Raw genomic sequence first — 17,716 nt, forward strand, 5'->3', positions numbered from 1 at the left:
GGAGGCATCATGGCAATTCCTGAGATTTTATAAATGAGCCTTTTGCTTTTTCTCCCAAGCCAACCCATGTGGCTGTGTACACACCTCAGCCTATCCCGGGGAAACTGAACACGAGATGAATTTGGTACCCACTGTCCAATGCTCCCATCAGAACCAAGCACAGTCTCAAGCCAAAGCACCTCCTGTTCTTATACAGATATTCTGCATTCAGTGCACAATGGCTGCTTAACTGGCTGTCCTCACAGAAACATTTACTACCTCCACACAGCAAAAAGACTACATGATCTGAATGGTTACCTTACAAACACAAAGCAGAAAATGCAACAAAATGTCTAATGATTATTTCTAGCAACTACTCGTATTGGAATAGTTCAGTGGTGATGGTAATCAATCCCTGACTTTTGAGACTTCCAAGCTAACAGCATTTAGCAGCAGTTAACTCTTTAAAAATCTGTTTCTGTCCCATCCCAGCAGCCACAAAATCCCAATTTCCCAACATACAAGATCACATCCTGCACATACAATGTGCCTCCTCCTCACCTTCTATGTGTTTGGCTTCTCAGAACTGTTTGAATCAAGCAGAATCTATTCTGAGAGGTTCAAGAGCTATACAGATGTGGTGAGTCGATGCAGTACAGAATACAACTAGGAGCCTTGGTGCTGGCATGCTGCTAGCACACATTCCTGTACTGGGGGTCACACATTTCCTGCAGCAGCAACACTTCTATGTTGGGAGTCACACCAATTCTAATTAAACAATTCTTCAAGATCACTTATTTCCTTATCCCCAGCAGCCACTGCATAGAACACTAGCAAGGTCTCCAGCATGGTGCAGAGGTACACCACCACAATTTTTACTGTTACTCAAAACAATAAGAAACCCATAGGGAAAAGCAATGCTTGCTCAGATGAGGTGACACTGACCCAGCACACAGCCCAGAACAAGCAGAAGCCAGACCACTTCACTACCAATTCAGTCCTTGCATTTGCATAACAGTCTCATATTTACCATCTTTATCCTTCTTCCTTTCTTTTTTCACATTCACTTGCAAAGCTGAACACCTTTGTGCAGAAAACAAGGAGAAAAGCTATTCTATCAAACAACTGAAAGCCACCAACAAAATAATGTGCAATGCAAATGTGCTTTGGGTTCTTCACACAATGAACTTTGGTCAAAGCCAACATTTTGAGCACACAGGTCTAAGTGCATTGGCAAAGGCAGAATCACCGGCACAACCACCTCTCACAGCTCACACAGTTGTCATAGAGACAGATCAGCATCTCGGGGCATTCTCATTTTAAATACGCACTGAAATCCCTTTGAACCTGTCTCTTTGTGGGCATCTGTCCTTGTGATTCATTTATAAACTGCCGAAGCCAAAAAGAGAACCATTTATCAGCAGGTCTCCTCTAGGCAGGCTTGAGCTAAGGAGCTTTTCTACAAACTTGATGGTTCTTTTTTAACAGCAAGTTTCTATCTGATTCTCTGGCTTGTGTTTCTAAAAGCTGTGGTTTGGGGAAGTGATCCAGCTTGAAAGTAACGCGGCCAGGAAAAAAAGAAAAGTTGTGAGGAGTGCTCACTTTGGTTTTTAAACCAGGTCAAATCCCTGCTCCACTTTTATAGCACGAGTGCACTGAGAGCTGCAAGAGGACAGCAGAGGGGTGGCACTTTGTGCTTTGGGGCAGGAGGGAGGCAAGGAGCAGACGATGCCATAAATACCCAAATACTTTGGCTCAAAGCCACAGCATAAAGCAAGTCCTGCCTTTACATCTCAAAGCTGCAGCTCCAAAGGAGAAAGAAAAGAAATACCTTCATCTCTGCTTGCGTGGACAAAGTTTTGTAAGCTCCTTAGCTGCTGAAGATGCAAAGACTTTAAACCTTTAAAAATCAGTGCTCAGCTGCCTTCTGGAGCTAGCAAGCCAGCATATATGCTATATAACTATATGCTAGGGAAAAAGCCCCAGAAGACGACTACGGGAACAGCACGATCCCATAGAGCATCAGATATGTAGCTCAGGTTGCACAGAAGGTCCTCAGACTCAAGGTCCAAGGGAGGTGGACTCCCCTCTTAAAGACTTTTGAAAGGAAATAAGGAGAAAAAAAAAAAAGAGTGGCAGGTCTGCGGGTTGCCATGACCAGGACCAAACTGGAGCAGGAATTCAAAATTTCACAACCCTATGGTGATACTGCATTGACAAATCCTTAGCTTTCAAGGCTACATCTGTAATGTTTCTCGAGGTTTGCTGACTGATTCAGATGTGCTGTTCCCACATTATCCAAAAAAATATTCTTCAACTGATGAACTACAGAGATTCCTGCTTCTAAAATTACTGCTGAAGGAGAGCTATGGGCAAGCAAATGCTGCTCTCACATTAGGTCACAAAAATGCGGTAGCAATGTTCAGACAGGAAACTTTCCCCTCATCACAACATGAAATCTTTAAGGTTGGAAAATACCACAAAGATCACAAAGTCCAAATGTCAACCCATCCCCATCGTGCCCACTGACCACGTGCCTCAGTGCCACAACTCCTCAGCCCTTGAACTCCTCCAGGGATGGTGATTCCCCCATCTCCCTGGGCAGCCTGGGATGAAACTTTTCCTAATACCCAATGTGAATTGCTTCAAAAGAGAGATGTTCTCAGTTTTGAGGAATTGATCCTAAATTATATGGATGCTACAGGGGAAATAAATATCATCGCTAAGGGGAAACTGAGGCAGGCAGGGAGAGCACCAGCCCAAGGCCACCACGGCCAATGGCAAAGCAGGAAGGGAGACTCTTCTCCTAATGATTTTCTTCATACTAACAGGAAGCACAAGAGCACGCCACGCTGAAAAATGGCAGGGTGGGAGTTAGGAAAAAAGCTCATCACTGTTCAGTAGGGAGTGACCCCTAGGCAGAACTCAAACATAACGCAATGTATAGGAAGAGGGCTCACATCCCTTGGAAAGAAAAAAAGCACAGGAGTCACCCATGCCCAGCCACCCCCTCCCTTAATACTATGGGACGATCATTTCCTTTCCTCACATATTTATTTGGAATCAGATAATTCATTGCCCCCAGTTTCCTGCTGGAGTTTGTCTTCCATTGTTCAGGATTTACATTACTCAACAGGAAATCAGTGAGAGGTCCAGAGATTAGAAAGGTGCGTTTCCCATTCGGGCCCACCCCTGAGGCTGGAAGTCAGACCCAGATCAGAGCAGCATCCATGGGAACTCAAAGTGGGGAAACAAAGGGAGACAGACTAATCTCATTCTACTCCTGGTTACAGACTGCTTTGTCCCACCACCATACACTGGACGTGTCCACATACACACCCCTCAAATACTGCTTTTATTCAGGTCTTACATTAACAGCTTTTCCCATGCGTTGAGCAGGACGTAGTTTATCAAATGTAGCTACCATGGCAGCACTTGAAAAGGGTAAGTACAGTGAGAGTATTCCTTGAACTAGAATACACTCCTTCTCAAGGACCATTACTTTCACCCTGACATTCTTGCCAGGGGAGACAGATTCTGTACAGTGTAAAAAGCCTCTTGTGAAGTATAATTCAGTTCATCACACCACCTAGGAAGCAGGCTGACTGGGAATGAGCCCCTTTAGAAGTGGCTTTTAACCCAAATCTCACAAGTGATGCTTCAACACTTCCTCTTTCATGGCTCCTCCACAACAGCACAGAGCAAAACAAAACACCGCCAATCTGTTACGGGGTATCACTGGAACAGGATGCTTCCCTGGCCAAATCCTCCCGTTTAAAATGTCACAAGTGTTTTAAAACATATCCTGAGGTTAGTTTGATAACAGGTACTAAAGTCAAGCACATAGGGTGTCTGTTCAGCACACTAAGCTTGTGTAACGACGTGTGTAATGCAAACTGCATTTTTCTAGCACTCAGCGTGCTTGGAAACAAAAGCCCAGCTTATTAGCCACTGCATGATAAATATCAATGATATTTATTCCTATCTGTTCCTAAAAAGTTTTAAACAATCTCTGCATGATTTCAAAATGAGAGTCTGATTTCCAAAAATAGTTTAGGAACAGACTGCTTCTTTCAAGCAAAGGAGGACCCTGACCAAAAGCTCTTGTCTCCAGGCTTATTTGTGAGCTTCTAACCAGTCCTTAAGGACCTTCAATGCATGCAGGCAAAACAGCCCTGGCCACCACAACTCTTACACCAGAAGATTCATCTTAAAGTATAACCCCCATCTCTGAAATTCAAAACACAGATGTCTCATCCTGTCTGTCCTGGAATGGTGACACTGCATTGCCTCCTCTTGACAGCAGCTCCACCAGATTAAGCCATATGCTCTGCCAAGGAAGTTCACCGATTACAGACACTGGCTGCTCTCCCTCCCTACAATCAGACCATGCTTTCTCACAACTGGAGACAATACTACAGCCCTGAATAAAATGGAAGAATTGCAACATACGTCTTACATACAATAGTCCTGTTTATACGTCTCGGTATGCTAGCTTCTTTCTCAGCAATACAATTATGTTGACTCATGCTCCTTTTGCAATATGAAACAATAGAGCTTCCTTATATCAAGAGATGACTTTGTTTCCTGGTCGGGAAGGCCACTGGGTTCTATAAATTACAGGAATCTCCTATCCACAAAACCTGTCCGCAGCCACCTCAGAGCAGCAGAACCTCAAATGCAGAGTATTTTTGCTGTAGTAATCTAAAATAACTGGATCTACTTGTTGTGTGTGTCATTTCTATTTTACAACCAATACAAGACTACTTAAATTGTCCCAGACACAAAACCTCCTCACTCACATTTCTTCCCTCTGAACCACACTCACTTATAAACATTAGCTTAGATAACATTCTAGTCATTTTCCCTCCCAGAGAACTGCTATGAAAGAGTGGAAAACACAAGTACTGCAAGCACCACGATAAATGTGGAGGATAACTGTTCACAGTGTGATGTGCACTAAGGATATCCAAACGACACCGCTGTGATTGGTTTTGCTGCACCAGTTACTTACCAAGTTTGCTATAGTTTCAGGATTCTGAGTAATACTGGAAGACGGACCACTCCTCAAAAACAGCCTTTTATTTGTTTCCTTTCATCCTACCTGGTGCTTTTGGTGCACGTTTTTATATTTTGACACCATTTTGATACCATTTTTCAGACGCCATTAGCACACCACCTCACCTTCCTGTTCCAGCCTACCTTTCCCTTGGAGTTGTTATTCTATCAGGAAATTCTAAAGGAATACAACAGCAAATCCCACCTGGTCGAGGCGCAGAGCACCGTCGATGAAGCGCTGCTTGCGGAGGTGCTGGGCGATGCGATGCAGATTCAGCACAGCTTGCTGGATCTCGGCTGCTGAGTGCTGAGGGGAGATAGGGGGCAGTTCTTCAGGTGAGAACACCTTCGTGGGGTTTTCTATCATGCTCTGTGCGTGGTCGTAGCTCAGCTTTGCACAGGAGCAGATGACTGTCCGCCCAAACCATTCGTCAAGGATCTGCAACACAGGAAAGTATAGGCAGATCTAAAGGCTTCCACTGCACAAAAGCTTGAGAGGTTGTACCAACAGTGAAAAGAATGACAACAGACCTCACCACTAATTTTCATTGCTGAGTAAAGATCTTCTCATACTGAAGCAATCAGAAGGCTCTTCAGATTCTCTAGCAATGTGTATAGGCATGATAAAGTCTTTCTCTCACACTGGAAATGGCCACAGTCTTCTCCCCCTACCTGGATTCCCTCTTTGATAAAGCACTACACCAGAAACCAGCTAGCAGACTCAAAGCTCAATAAATGCAGGGGTGGCAACAGACAGAGATACCTGCACATGCAAAGAAGGATCTCTTATCTGAAAACAGAAGATTGCTTGAAGATTGGGAACGAGGGGCTGGCTCTAAAGGACTGCTGTGTGGTCACATTCACACAAAGCTACAGGGACTGTAGCGTCTGCCTGGCACTTGTGAAAGTGCATGAATAGGATTTTGGTGGGTCTGGAGGAAAGATGGACTGTCACTGATCCCTTAGTTCTCATAATAAGCTTATGGTGTGAGACCAAACTCAAGCCAGGAAGTGTTTTAAGCTCCCAAAATAATTTCAGAATCTAGAGGAAAATCATAGAAAAATCACTTACAAAATTTTAAGCAGAAGTCACTCCCATTTTAAGCTCCATACGAGAAAATCAGTGTGAAAGGAGAGATTCAGAATTATTCCTTAGTGCAGAAGGGATATATAAGAACTCAAAAGCTCATCTAAGCAGTGAGAAGGTGCAGAGGAACGAAGGGCTGAATGCTCTTCAGAAAAGTCAAGAGCACTGGCAGGAGAAGGGCTCTGGAGAGGGATGCAGTCTGTGATCAACCATTCAAAGCACAAGCGCTCAGCCAATGAGTGGAGAATTGTAATTCTGTGTTAGGTACAAGTACCACCTTACCACTTCATCAGCACAAGAGAATAAGGTAAATCCTGCAAGTGACAGTGTGAAGCACAGCCATCTGCAAAACAGACTCTTCAAGGACACTGCTTTTTCTCTTAAAAAGAAAGGACTGAATCCCCAAGACACCTCTGCTGTCTCCCTCCCCATGCCCCCTACCGTAAGTACAGTACAGCTCAGATCTCTGAAAGTCTCAGGACATTTAAGCTCATTTTCAATAAGAAAGTGTCCTGATGGACGGGATGCAGCAAGTGATACCTGGTGATGTGAAGTGCTCAGATCCTCAGCTCATGGTTATTGCGTGTGTGACCCCTACCTACACACAAGGACAAACAAAGGAAGAGAAAGGCACCAAGCTGGTCAGAAAGGTGCTGCAAAATTCCTGGCAGCACCTGCTCCATGCTCTGTTGCATCCCATTCAGTGTGGTTAGGCTTCTTGCAGTGATGAGGGATCCATATCTGGAAGGTCAGCAACATCTCATGACATCTGCCAGATACCCAAAATCTCCTGATATTAAACAACCAAGGGCTGTGATATGGAAGAAGCTGATCTGCACTTTGAGACTGACTTTTCAAATTATTAGTTAGCTGGTAACAGTTACTTCAGACTTACAGTGCAGGGATGGTAGTCAGGCACCAAGAAGGCTCCTTGCTGAGAAAGGCAGAGCAGCCTTCACTTGAGCTGAGCACTTCTACAGAACCTCCAATTGCAATAGGCAACACTTTTCAACTTGCTGTTCAAACGCTTTCAGATGCTGCTCCTATTTCCTGTCAGCTGCTCCATCTCCTGCTATTAACTTCTGCACTTCCAGCTATTAACTTCTGCACCAAATGGCACTATCAGTTCATGTGTGCCAAACTCTCTGAGAAGGAGCACTTTCTCCAGTCCCTGGGCTAGCAGTGCGAGCCAGGTCTGAAGATACACGGTGCTTTTGGTCATTGATTTCCAAGAACTTGCTCTGTTCCTAGCAGGAGGCAATGAACCGGATTTCCACTTTGCTGCCTGAACTTGAAGCTTTCAACAAAATCTTATTTTTCTGCTTGCTTAGACGAGGCCAAATATTTCAGAGCTCCACTCACTTCCTTGTAAGATGAGAGATGCAGCATATTGAGCCCCAGGAACAGAACAAGAATGTCAGATCTCAGGCTACATTCAGATTGTGCTTCAAAACATCAGCAGACAGTAACAAAAAGAAGAGTTCCATCGTTTGTTTGTAATATAATATGTAAAGAAAGATGTAATATCTTTCTGTTGACTGCAAACAGGTTCCAAACAGGAACGTGCCACGCTGTTCCTAAAAACGCCCAGCTCTGCATCTGAACAACAGCACAGGCTCAGCAATGCAGCTAATGCCTTTGCCCTTGGAAAGTCATCCCAGACACATCACGCCACACTGTCCCACTGGAGTCCACGGAGCTACATGGAGAACTGCTCAGGCAAAATTTTGTTACACTCCCGGTGTTACACTCCTGATGACAACTCCAGAATGCAAAAGCTGAGCCTGGCATTACTTTTCTATAAGAAACAATAAACAAAAATTCTACCAACAGCTGCATTCAGGAGAGGAACCTGCTGTCTTTTCCCTGGGAGATGCACAGGCTCTGGACGTACTTGCTTTGGAGCACTGACAGTGGGAGCTCAGAGAGGAAACGCAGGAGATCTATTCTGTCCCACCTCAGAGACAAGCTCCTCTTTGCATCAACTGACTTCAGCCAAGGCTGCCATCCCTGCAAAGCCTCCAAGGAGAAACCTGGCTGCTCAGACACCTGCATGCAGTCTGCTTCCCCAGGTCGTGTCCCAGAGCACTGCTTCTGCTGGGATCAGTCACCTCCATAGGCAAAGCTTGGTGCTGCGATCCTCCTACCTCCTTACTGGCCATACAGGGTCAGTACAAATGCTGTTTGAAAAGCAAATAGTGGGTACATTGCAGGGAATAAGAGACAGAATTTAATTAAAAGCTTATTTTAATTAAGACTTGACTATTAGCTGTCCAAAGAGCACTCAGAGTCAATAAAAGCCCCACCAAGTAGCAACAATTAGAAGGTCCCAGGAGTAATCATGCTGCCGCTACAGGAAGCGGAATCTTTTTCATGGTGAACAAATAAAATCCACTTCAGTGCCAGAGCTGGAGAGACACAGATACAGGACTGAAACCACATTTTGTTAAAGCATAAAAGAAGATTCAGTATCCATTAGGGCAGCATGGACCCAACGATCACCACAGAGGAGATTGCCAGTCTGTTACGAAGATTGTAGGAGAGGGAGAGAAATCAAGAGAGTTGAAGGCAGCTTGCTGCAAAGCTGATCTCCAGGAATAATACAGCATGTAGAGGACAGAGCTGTGCCTTTGCTGAAGAGCTATCACACTCTACATGTATCAGTGTAATTTGCAGCACAGATGAGGAATAAAAGACTCTGTTTACCAGGGAGACCACAGAGGGATCCTTACCCACCGCAGAGCACAACTGCCTGCAAGCACTATGCGGGGTTGGATTCAGGGAGAAACATCTTGTCTCAGACTACTAGCTGTGCCTGACTGCTGGAAATATGATATTAAATGTATGAGTGACCTGGCATGGAGCTGGAAATCCTCCATTTCTAACATTCATACAAATGCTCTTCCTTTTCCTACCACATTGTGAGATTTTTGCAGTCATCAGTAAGACAAGATATAGGGACAGTCCTACATCCTCTGTTACTGTTCTCCAATAAGTCCCTTGCTATCCAGCTGGCAGTTATGGGGTGGCATTTTTACCACTCTGTTTGCAAGGTTAGGTTCTGGCCACTGAGGCAGGACTGATGAGCAGGATGCCTGCTTTGCTGCTTGACTTACCTTGCCTCTTGGAGTCACCTTCCACATCACAGAGAACGTCAGCCGGTCTCGCATGGGATTGAGACTGCACAGCTCCTCACAGAGCAGTTTGGGAAGCATTGGGATCACCTAGAAGAGAAGAGGAAACTCAGTGCTGAAGAAGCATCGTGGTGTCAGTAAGAACCTGAAGAGCTTGGATTTGGGAACTGCACCTTTTGCTTTGCCACTAATGACTGCACCAGGCAAGTAATGCAAGTCTGAGGCTGCTTTCTGCAAAGCGTAAATGAAATTGTTCCCATGCATCACAGGAGCGTGCACGGCTCTAATAAGGATTGAGCTGTGCTTTGCAGCACAGACAGGAATGCATAGATGTTGGTGAGATAAACAAAAGCACCTGTTCTGCGACTACTGAACACGGTGTTTGCAAACAGAAGGAGAACAATTACTATTTTCCTGTGTTAAGCTCTGCTTGAACAAAATGTCAGCCAACAGAAATTCCTGGCAGAGATGTTTTCGCTTGCGCTCTAATTCCTTACAACCAATCAATATTGCAGCTGTTGATCACTGAATTTCCAAACTACGTATTACTCACACGACTGCAGCAGCAAAGCAAAAGTGCAGAACGTATAATCATGGAATCATTAAGGTTGGAAAAGACCTCTAAGATGGTCAGCTCCAACCCCAGCCCATCCCCACCATGCCTGTAACCACGTCCCTCAGTGCCACATCTCCACATTTCCTGAACAGCCCCAGGGATGGTGACTCCTTCACCTCCATGGGCAGCCTGTGCCAGTGCCTCATCACATATTCACACTATAGCAAAGCTGAGGAGCTCTGAGTCTTTCTGCCTTCCCTGAGTTATTTCCCAGGTGAAGCCAGAAGTAAACCTAAAATTTAGAAGCAGTTTAATGAAGCAAACCTAATTATTACAGCTCAACATTCTCATTTCTCTTCTCGTTATTAACCTTTATAAGGAAGCAGTAAGTGCCCTCAAAGAAGAAGTACCTGCTTCTTGGTTCTACTCTGGGTGGTAAGGTGGGCTGGTACTTTCCAGAAAAGCACAGAAAAAAATGCTCTACACAAGTTTGCCACAAAGATATTTCAGCTATTTAATTCACCTTACTTTTGGCTGTTCTACTGTGCGCCACACAGCACAGGAACAGCAGCAACCCCAGCTCTTCCAAACTCTGTCGCGTGGATCTGGTGATTTCACAGACAACACTTTACATCTGGGTGTGAAGGAAACAACTGCTCTTCAACACAGAAGAAGAAAAAAAAGTCTCTGACGCCCATTTTCTCCTTAAGTGCACACAGTTGATATTTACCTTTTGCTTTGAAGGAAAGACTCCTAAAATATTTAATCACATTTGCGGTTTGGCACCGGGTGATGGCCATAAATCCATTCTAATTGCACTGCATATTAATGCCAAGAGGTTAACTGTACGGTCTCCAACTATCAAGGAGTCCCTTTCAACATGAATCAGCAGCGCCGGTTCAGCTGGGAGGTCACAGGGCACACATTACGATAAGCTGTTTCCCGCAACACAAAGGCAGTCAGCTCTGTTATTCCAGTTGTGCAAAGCACATTAACAATACTCATACATTCATAGCTGACAGATTTGGTACGTGAGGGCTGCCATGCTGCCTGGAAGGGCCCACGCCACAGGGTTAGAAATGTAGCCCAAGCGATGCCAGCCCGTAGCAGAAAGGAGAGAAAATAGCTTTCTAGACTATCGGAAATCCCTGCCTGTCTAGGATTGCCCATGACCTCCATGAGACCCCGAGGCTCAGGTCACAGTGAACAACGTGCTGGCAATTTAATAAAAGCTCCCAACCCTTTCCCATCCAAATTAAGGATGCTGTTACAAGCATCTGCCTCCATCTCTCCCCGTTTGCCTTATGATTAATTTTTTGGCTCCCAGAGATGATGTTCTGTACTTACTGAATACCTTCATGCCTTTGCACATCCTCTCCCTTCACTTCTCCTGAGGCAATAACAGTCTGCTAGCAAAACGCCGACATGAAACATGAAAGCCCATCCACAAAGAACAGCCCGAGTGAAACAACAGGATGCGTGTTTTAAGTGTACTTGAGCAGGATTAATATCCAATTCAAGAGGCTATAATTCTACGGAAGGGCTTTCAATGATGTGAAACACAAGCAAAGCTTTAACTCAGATCATAATTACAGTGCTAAGTGCTCACTGAGAAATTAGCTATAACAAACCTACTGTTAAAAGGAGAAGCTCCAACCCATGTCACCCTTGTTTTGCAGGGAAGAAACTTCAGGCAAAGCAACTTAACCCAGGCAAGAAGTCTCCAAAGACAGCAAGAATTTCCTCTTCTGGCCTGATCCTCAGTGTGATTCAGTCACAGTCAAAAAGGATTCTTAGTAGTTGCAAGCCCAGCATTTAATGTACAAAGACATCACAATTGTGTCAAATTCAGAGAGTGAGATGTTATCCCAGGGGCTGCCCCGAAGGAACCGTTGCAATAGGATTATTTTCATCTCTTTCTGAAAGAGACGCAGGATGAGAGGAGATTTCTTTAAGCATGCCTGTAACGCCCATGGAAGTTTTACAAAATAGCAGGGTTGCATGGCATCACCTCAAAAAAGCTGGGAGCAGGGGGTGTGTAAAAGTAGCTGGACCTAGAAATGCTGTTAGAGCAGTCCAGAAGGGCTAGGGAAAAAACTTTCGCCATGGAAATAAGGGACCCGCAGCCCTTGGAAATCCTTTTCACTGAACACATCCTAGAATCAAGGGCTGTAGAAAGGCTTGTGCCGTCTGGTTTCCAATCCCATCTCTCACTCAGACCAATAAAAGACATCATCTCTTCCCACCAGCCTAGCAGGACCCAAGGGATACGAAATGGGCACTTTTTCCAGCAAAAGGCTGTTATCCACCAGGCTCATACTTGCAAGTCTGCATTTCAAATCAGACCACATTTCTCTCTGTGTGAAATCTCCTTAGACCCACTGCTGCTGTACCTGGCCAGAGCAGCAGAGCTCCAGCCCTGCCAGCCCCTTGCACAGCCAGGCAGGGGAAAAGTCAAAGTTGGACAAGGCACTGCAGGGGGTTTCCTACAGCACCGTCACCCTGGGCTTATAAAACACCTGGCCTTCTTACCACGGCCTGCAATGTACTTAACAGTTAGACCTCAGATGGAGGAGTCATTTCAGGCACAGAAACATCTATCCAACCTCCTGCTTGCAAGAGCCCTTTGGGCTGGTTTTTTTTTGTTTGTTTGTTTTTGTTTTTGCTTTGCCTCTTAGGCTAGCAAAGCATTTCCAGCATCCAAGTGCGAATTTCCAGCCTTAGATTTGTTCCTTGGGAGCATACGTAGTGGGGTGATAAAACTTCACATTGCCTCTGAAATCAGAACCATCTGCTGCAGCCACGACACTCACTGGCCAAGTGCAGAGCCCAGTAGCCAGGGCGGCTCTGCTCACTGGACTTGTGGAGCAGTTTTGCAAGGAACAGAGGAGGAAAAAAATCAATCGGACCAGCAGGGAAAAGAGAACAAACTCCTCATTTTCAAAAGCCACACAGACAGTTTTGCTCGTCTCAAATAATCCCATTCTGCAACTGCCCTGCTGGTTGGTACAACCACTGTTGACTCCTGGGGTGACCTCATCTCTCCCATGGATCCTATGGGGAGGGACTGCAGCAACCAGGAGCGCCCACCCCAGCACCAGGAGGAGGGTGCCAAGGTCTAACAATGGGGCGGGCTCAGCAAGCCTATTGCTTACACACTAACAGACACTCAGAGGAAATAGGCAATTTGTTTATGAGCCAAGATTTCTGCTTAAGAGTTATATCAACACTTCCATGAATTCAGATTTTGAGCAACTCTTTGTTACTCAGCCTGAGATTATCAAAATATCAACACCCCGACAACCTGCTGGTGTCAGAAGTGAATGTCTCGAAGCCCTGGGACTCAGCACGGAGATAGACTTACAGATCACATCTTTGATCTCGAGTATAAAATAGTACCAATAAAATATTACACAGATTTATGGCTGACCTCTCATTCGAGCTGCTTCACACCTAAAATAACACTAAGGGATGTGCCAGAAAAGAGGAAACTGTTTAGGTTTTCTCGCTTCTTAAAATTTGATACACTCTTATTTCAAAAACTTTTGACTTTTATTAAATAGACCGCTAGCAATTACACAATAACTCCCCTTCTGGATACATGTCTCAGGAAAATTAAATATGTGGCTTACTTAACTTCTTTGGGAGGATTAGCATGGTGCTAACCTCTAGCAGAATCACAGCTGTCTTAGGAAACAATTCCATCAAAGGAAAGCATATTTTCTACAAGAGTCACACTACCATCTTGTTTTCAGACTGCTGGCTGCTTTCCTTTGCCCATCCTCTTGCTCCTTTTCATCTACTGCAATTAAAATAGTGACCAACGTTGTGCTTTAACAATCTAACCTGGTTTGTACTCTTAAAATGCATTCTCTGCAAGGCAGTAGAGGGGGCAAAACACTATCCCTGGCTGAGAGGCCAAGGTAGGTGAAGAGCAATTGGAGATAATGGATGTGAGAAGGTAACATATAACTTATTGTAGGCATCACACATGGCTGGTGCTTGGGGAAAAAAAGCACTTAGAAGGAACAATTAACTTTTGAATTTAGCTACATTTTCATTAAAAATGTTTATTAAAAAAAAATCCTTCTTTCCAAAAAACTACATGCCTTCAAGCACGAGTGACATGGTGAGCGACAGCTATGGAATCACCCCTACCAGAGGTGGAAGCAGAGCATCACAGAGCCAAAGGCTTATTGACAGAGAGACTGTAGGGCTGGGAAGACTATGGTGCAAGAACTGCTGTTTCTGTGAGATACACACTGCTCTCCACTCCTGGAGAAGTCAATCTCTGGCAAGGTGATCATTCAGTGAGGTCACTCCTTGGTCTCAACTATGACCAATCCAGCTCAGACACTTCTGCGCTGCTCTCATGGCTGCTCCACACAACCCAGCAATTAGGATGTGCTTGTTTATATCAACAAAGATGCCCCAACATCTAGGAAGGGTTGCACTGGTAAGGTCTTCTACTACCTGAAGCCAAGAGCCAAGCTTCCTGGCTTCAATTCATACACAGTACCTGCAATAGTTCATGAGCTAGAAAGGGTTTCTGCACGTTCACCTAAAAATGAGACAAAAATAATCATCCATGGATGAAACACGGATGTTTCCTCTGCTCTAATATTATGCTCAAACTTGAACCTTTTTACGGTTTACAAGTCAACTTCAAAACTGAGTTTAATATTTGCTTCTGTTGTACTAAAATCTCTACTATTAAAAAAAAATCTTTTCAGTACATGGTGAGAAAGCATCACTCCTCCATATGTGGGATACCAAGATGAAAGAAAACTGAAATACTGTGGTTCCTCAAGAAGTGAGATGACAAAACTCTTCATCACTACCACTATCTCCATCACTATTGCTATTCAGGCTGGATGTTAGGAAACATTTCTTCTCAGAAATAGTGGTGGTACATCTGCACAGGCTGCCCAGGGAGGAGGTGAAGTCATCGTCCCTGGAAACGTTCAAGAGCCGTGGGGATGTGGCACTGAGGGATGTGGTCAGTGGGCATGGTGGGGGTCAGCTGGGGTTGGACTTGGTGACCTTGGCCCTTTTCCAACCTTAATAATTCTATTATCCTATGATCTGCAAATTTTGAGCCTGCAACAGCAATGCAGAGAAACCAAGTAGGGCCGTGTCAAGGTTATCTCCAGCTTGTGACGATATAAACATAGCTTTAAAGCTATGGGACCTGAACTAGCTCCAGGTCAGCACAGCCCTCCCAGTTAAGCTGCTCCTAAGCTACCAAGCTCTGGCATACCTGAGTTTCTACCCACGGATTGCTGCTTCACGCACTGCTGTTTTCATGAGCTCTGAGCCAGTGCATAGCATTAAGTCTTGTGTTTGACTACACCAGTTCATCAATTTTTGTATTTTTCTTGCAATAGTAACCAGATTTTGATTGATGACATCTGAAAACAAACTTGCAAAGGTAAAAGGAAAAAACAGTGCTCAGAAGAAAAGAAGAAAAGTTGTTCCTACCTTTTGCACTAAATAGACACTCGTTGCCCTCTCGCTCGCCACTCTATCCAGTGCTGTTTCTTCCAGTACAAAGTAGCTCACATCCGCAATGTGAACACCCACTTCAAAGTTCCCTGAAATCGTACAAGGAAGTCAGTAGGCTGCAGGTAGAAATTCAGGCATTGAGGGAACTGGGGAATAGGGAATAATTCAATCCAGAAGTTACTTTTCCGAGGAGAAGAAAATTATTAAAAAATAAAAACAAACAGTTTTATGATCACAGCATTTTCTGCTGGATCACTTCTGGGAGACATTTCTTGTGATGTGTGAGTCCTATATCAGCTGTACCACCAGGGCTAGGGAGACAGTAAAGAAAAGGAAAAGAAAATGACAATGTGATTTTCACAAATCTGTTTATCATTCTGACAAGTCTGAATGCTTTTGCATTTTGATCTCTCTGTATTATTCTATGTAAATACTCTGACTCCTCTTCTCCCCCATATGCTATGCCTATAGCTCACAAAAATGGTATTTCCATCCGTCTCTTCCCATCTGAGATGAAAACTATGGTTTCTCAGAACGACCAAATTCACCACCACTGTGACCACAGCTTACCTCATCCCACATCCACGTATGAGTGCTCAGGCAGTGGTGGATGCGTGCAAGCCTTTAAAAACCATGTGGCTAAGTATTCACAGCCAAGACCTTATAATAGTGAGCTCTGCTGCCAGATATGGGATGTGGGACTCCACCTTGCAACCCCACAGGCGGTACAGGACACAAGTTTTGAGCCTGCCTTGGGATCTCAGAGCTGTACTTGCTTCCAATTCTCTCTGGGTCAAGTGCAAATTGCTGCTGATGTCCACAGAAGTCTTAAATAATTTAGTATCAGGCTATGCAGAAATGCAGCCTTCCACAAGAATATTCTCCCTGTTATCCTGCTTTATCCTCAGATTAGGCTCTTTGTCCTGCAACTACAGTCTACTCTAAAAGTATCTCAATTCAAAAGTTAGGCTAGAGAGGAGCATTACTGAGTTTGTTGTGAGGTTTCAGCAATAATTTGAATTTGGAAGTAGCGATCATCCTCAGCCTTGGAAGTAATTAGTACTTCAGTCCAAAAAATTCTGGTCTGCTAATCCTCAAAGGAGCCCATTGACCTTTGTTTTCTCTGGAAGAACGAGACTAGATTTGAGGTGCTTATTTGTAGAACAGTTCTGAGTGTGGCAGGTTCCTAATTATAACATTCAGTTCTTTAGAGGAATTCACTAACTTTGTGGTATCTATAAATATTTTTTCTTTCTTCTATTTTTTCCAAAAAGACAGCATAATAAGATACCATCCTGGTTCTAATCCTGTTTGTTTATACACCTTGCGAAGGATATTATCAAAGCCTTTCTCTCAAGTGTCACATTTTTGAAGGACAAATTGTTAATAGCTGATGTCACTATGCAGTGTATCTGCCTCGGTGTGCACCCAATGGGTAACAGTGCTGGATTTCAGCAGAGCAGGAATGGGAAGAGGTGAATCATAGAGTCATTACGCTTGGAAAAGACCTCTAAGCTCACCAAGTCCAACCCCAACCCATCCCCACTGGACCCAGTGACTACGTCCCTCAGTGCCACACCTCCAAGGTTCTTGAGCACCTCCAAGGACAGTAATTCTACCACTTTCCTGGACAACCTGCAACAGCTCCTCCAGTCAGTTTTATTAAGCTGTGTTTACATACACAAAGTACTCTCTAAAGTATTTTCTTGCTGCTTTCGTACCCTTGATAGAGCGGAGATGTAAAGGCAGCAGAAAATCACATGGAAGATGGGAGCACTGGGGTTTAGGTTTTTCCACATAACCTATAGTTGCTGGAAAGTCCTGCAGAGAGTAAATATCATGGCAGCAGGAGGAGAGGGCAGTAATCCCACTGCACACCAAGGGACAAATTCCACCACTCAGAAAGCTGGGAGAAAAGGCTGCAGATTAAATGGTTCACCTCAGAAAGCTGCCTACAGCTGTGTTGTGATATTATCAGATGCCTTGAAAGCTGCTCTACGTGGATTAGGCATCCAAGCCTGAAACTACTTAAACAGTAAGTCTTAGACTAACAATTCAACCGACAAGTCTAATATTACACAGTCTTGAAGCCAACACACTCAGAAGGTAAAAAAATATTGAACACTTTGAAGTCAATATTGTAATGTATTGACCCTGCAGGCAAATATTGACCAAAGGAAAGGAGAGGGGGTCATTACATCATGCCTTTAATCGCACTTTAATTCAATATGTGCGCTGTTACATACATGAACTTTTTGTCCTCGGTAGAAAATTGACAAACCAAAAAAGATCTCATTGCATGAGATAATAAAACATGGAGTTGGCCAACGAAAACACGCCGTGCGGAGTTAAATTTCACTCAGGTTTCCCACCAGAGGTTCTAAAAGCTGGGGTCAG

The 17,716-nt window shown here is 44.3% G+C and overlaps 1 protein-coding gene across 5 annotated transcripts in view; it reads right to left on the bottom strand.

Annotated features, from left to right (window-relative positions):
* Positions 1–17,716, bottom strand: part of DIS3L2 (DIS3 like 3'-5' exoribonuclease 2) — a 165,952-nt gene that overhangs the window by 47,240 nt on the left and 100,996 nt on the right. For all 5 annotated transcript variants that reach the window (XM_042820290.1, XM_042820295.1, XM_042820291.1 and 2 more), the window contains 3 exons: positions 15,296–15,408; positions 9,241–9,348; positions 5,243–5,476 (listed from right to left, as the gene is read on the bottom strand). In XM_042820290.1, the coding sequence (XP_042676224.1) occupies positions 5,243–5,476; positions 9,241–9,348; positions 15,296–15,408 (455 nt within the window). The remainder of the gene's footprint in view (positions 1–5,242; positions 5,477–9,240; positions 9,349–15,295; positions 15,409–17,716) is intronic.

Source organism: Centrocercus urophasianus, unplaced genomic scaffold, assembly GCF_019232065.1.
Source record: "Centrocercus urophasianus isolate 14NV4802_14NV808 unplaced genomic scaffold, USGS_Curo_1.0 seq_19, whole genome shotgun sequence".
In the NCBI taxonomy this organism is placed as follows: domain Eukaryota; kingdom Metazoa; phylum Chordata; class Aves; order Galliformes; family Phasianidae; genus Centrocercus; species Centrocercus urophasianus.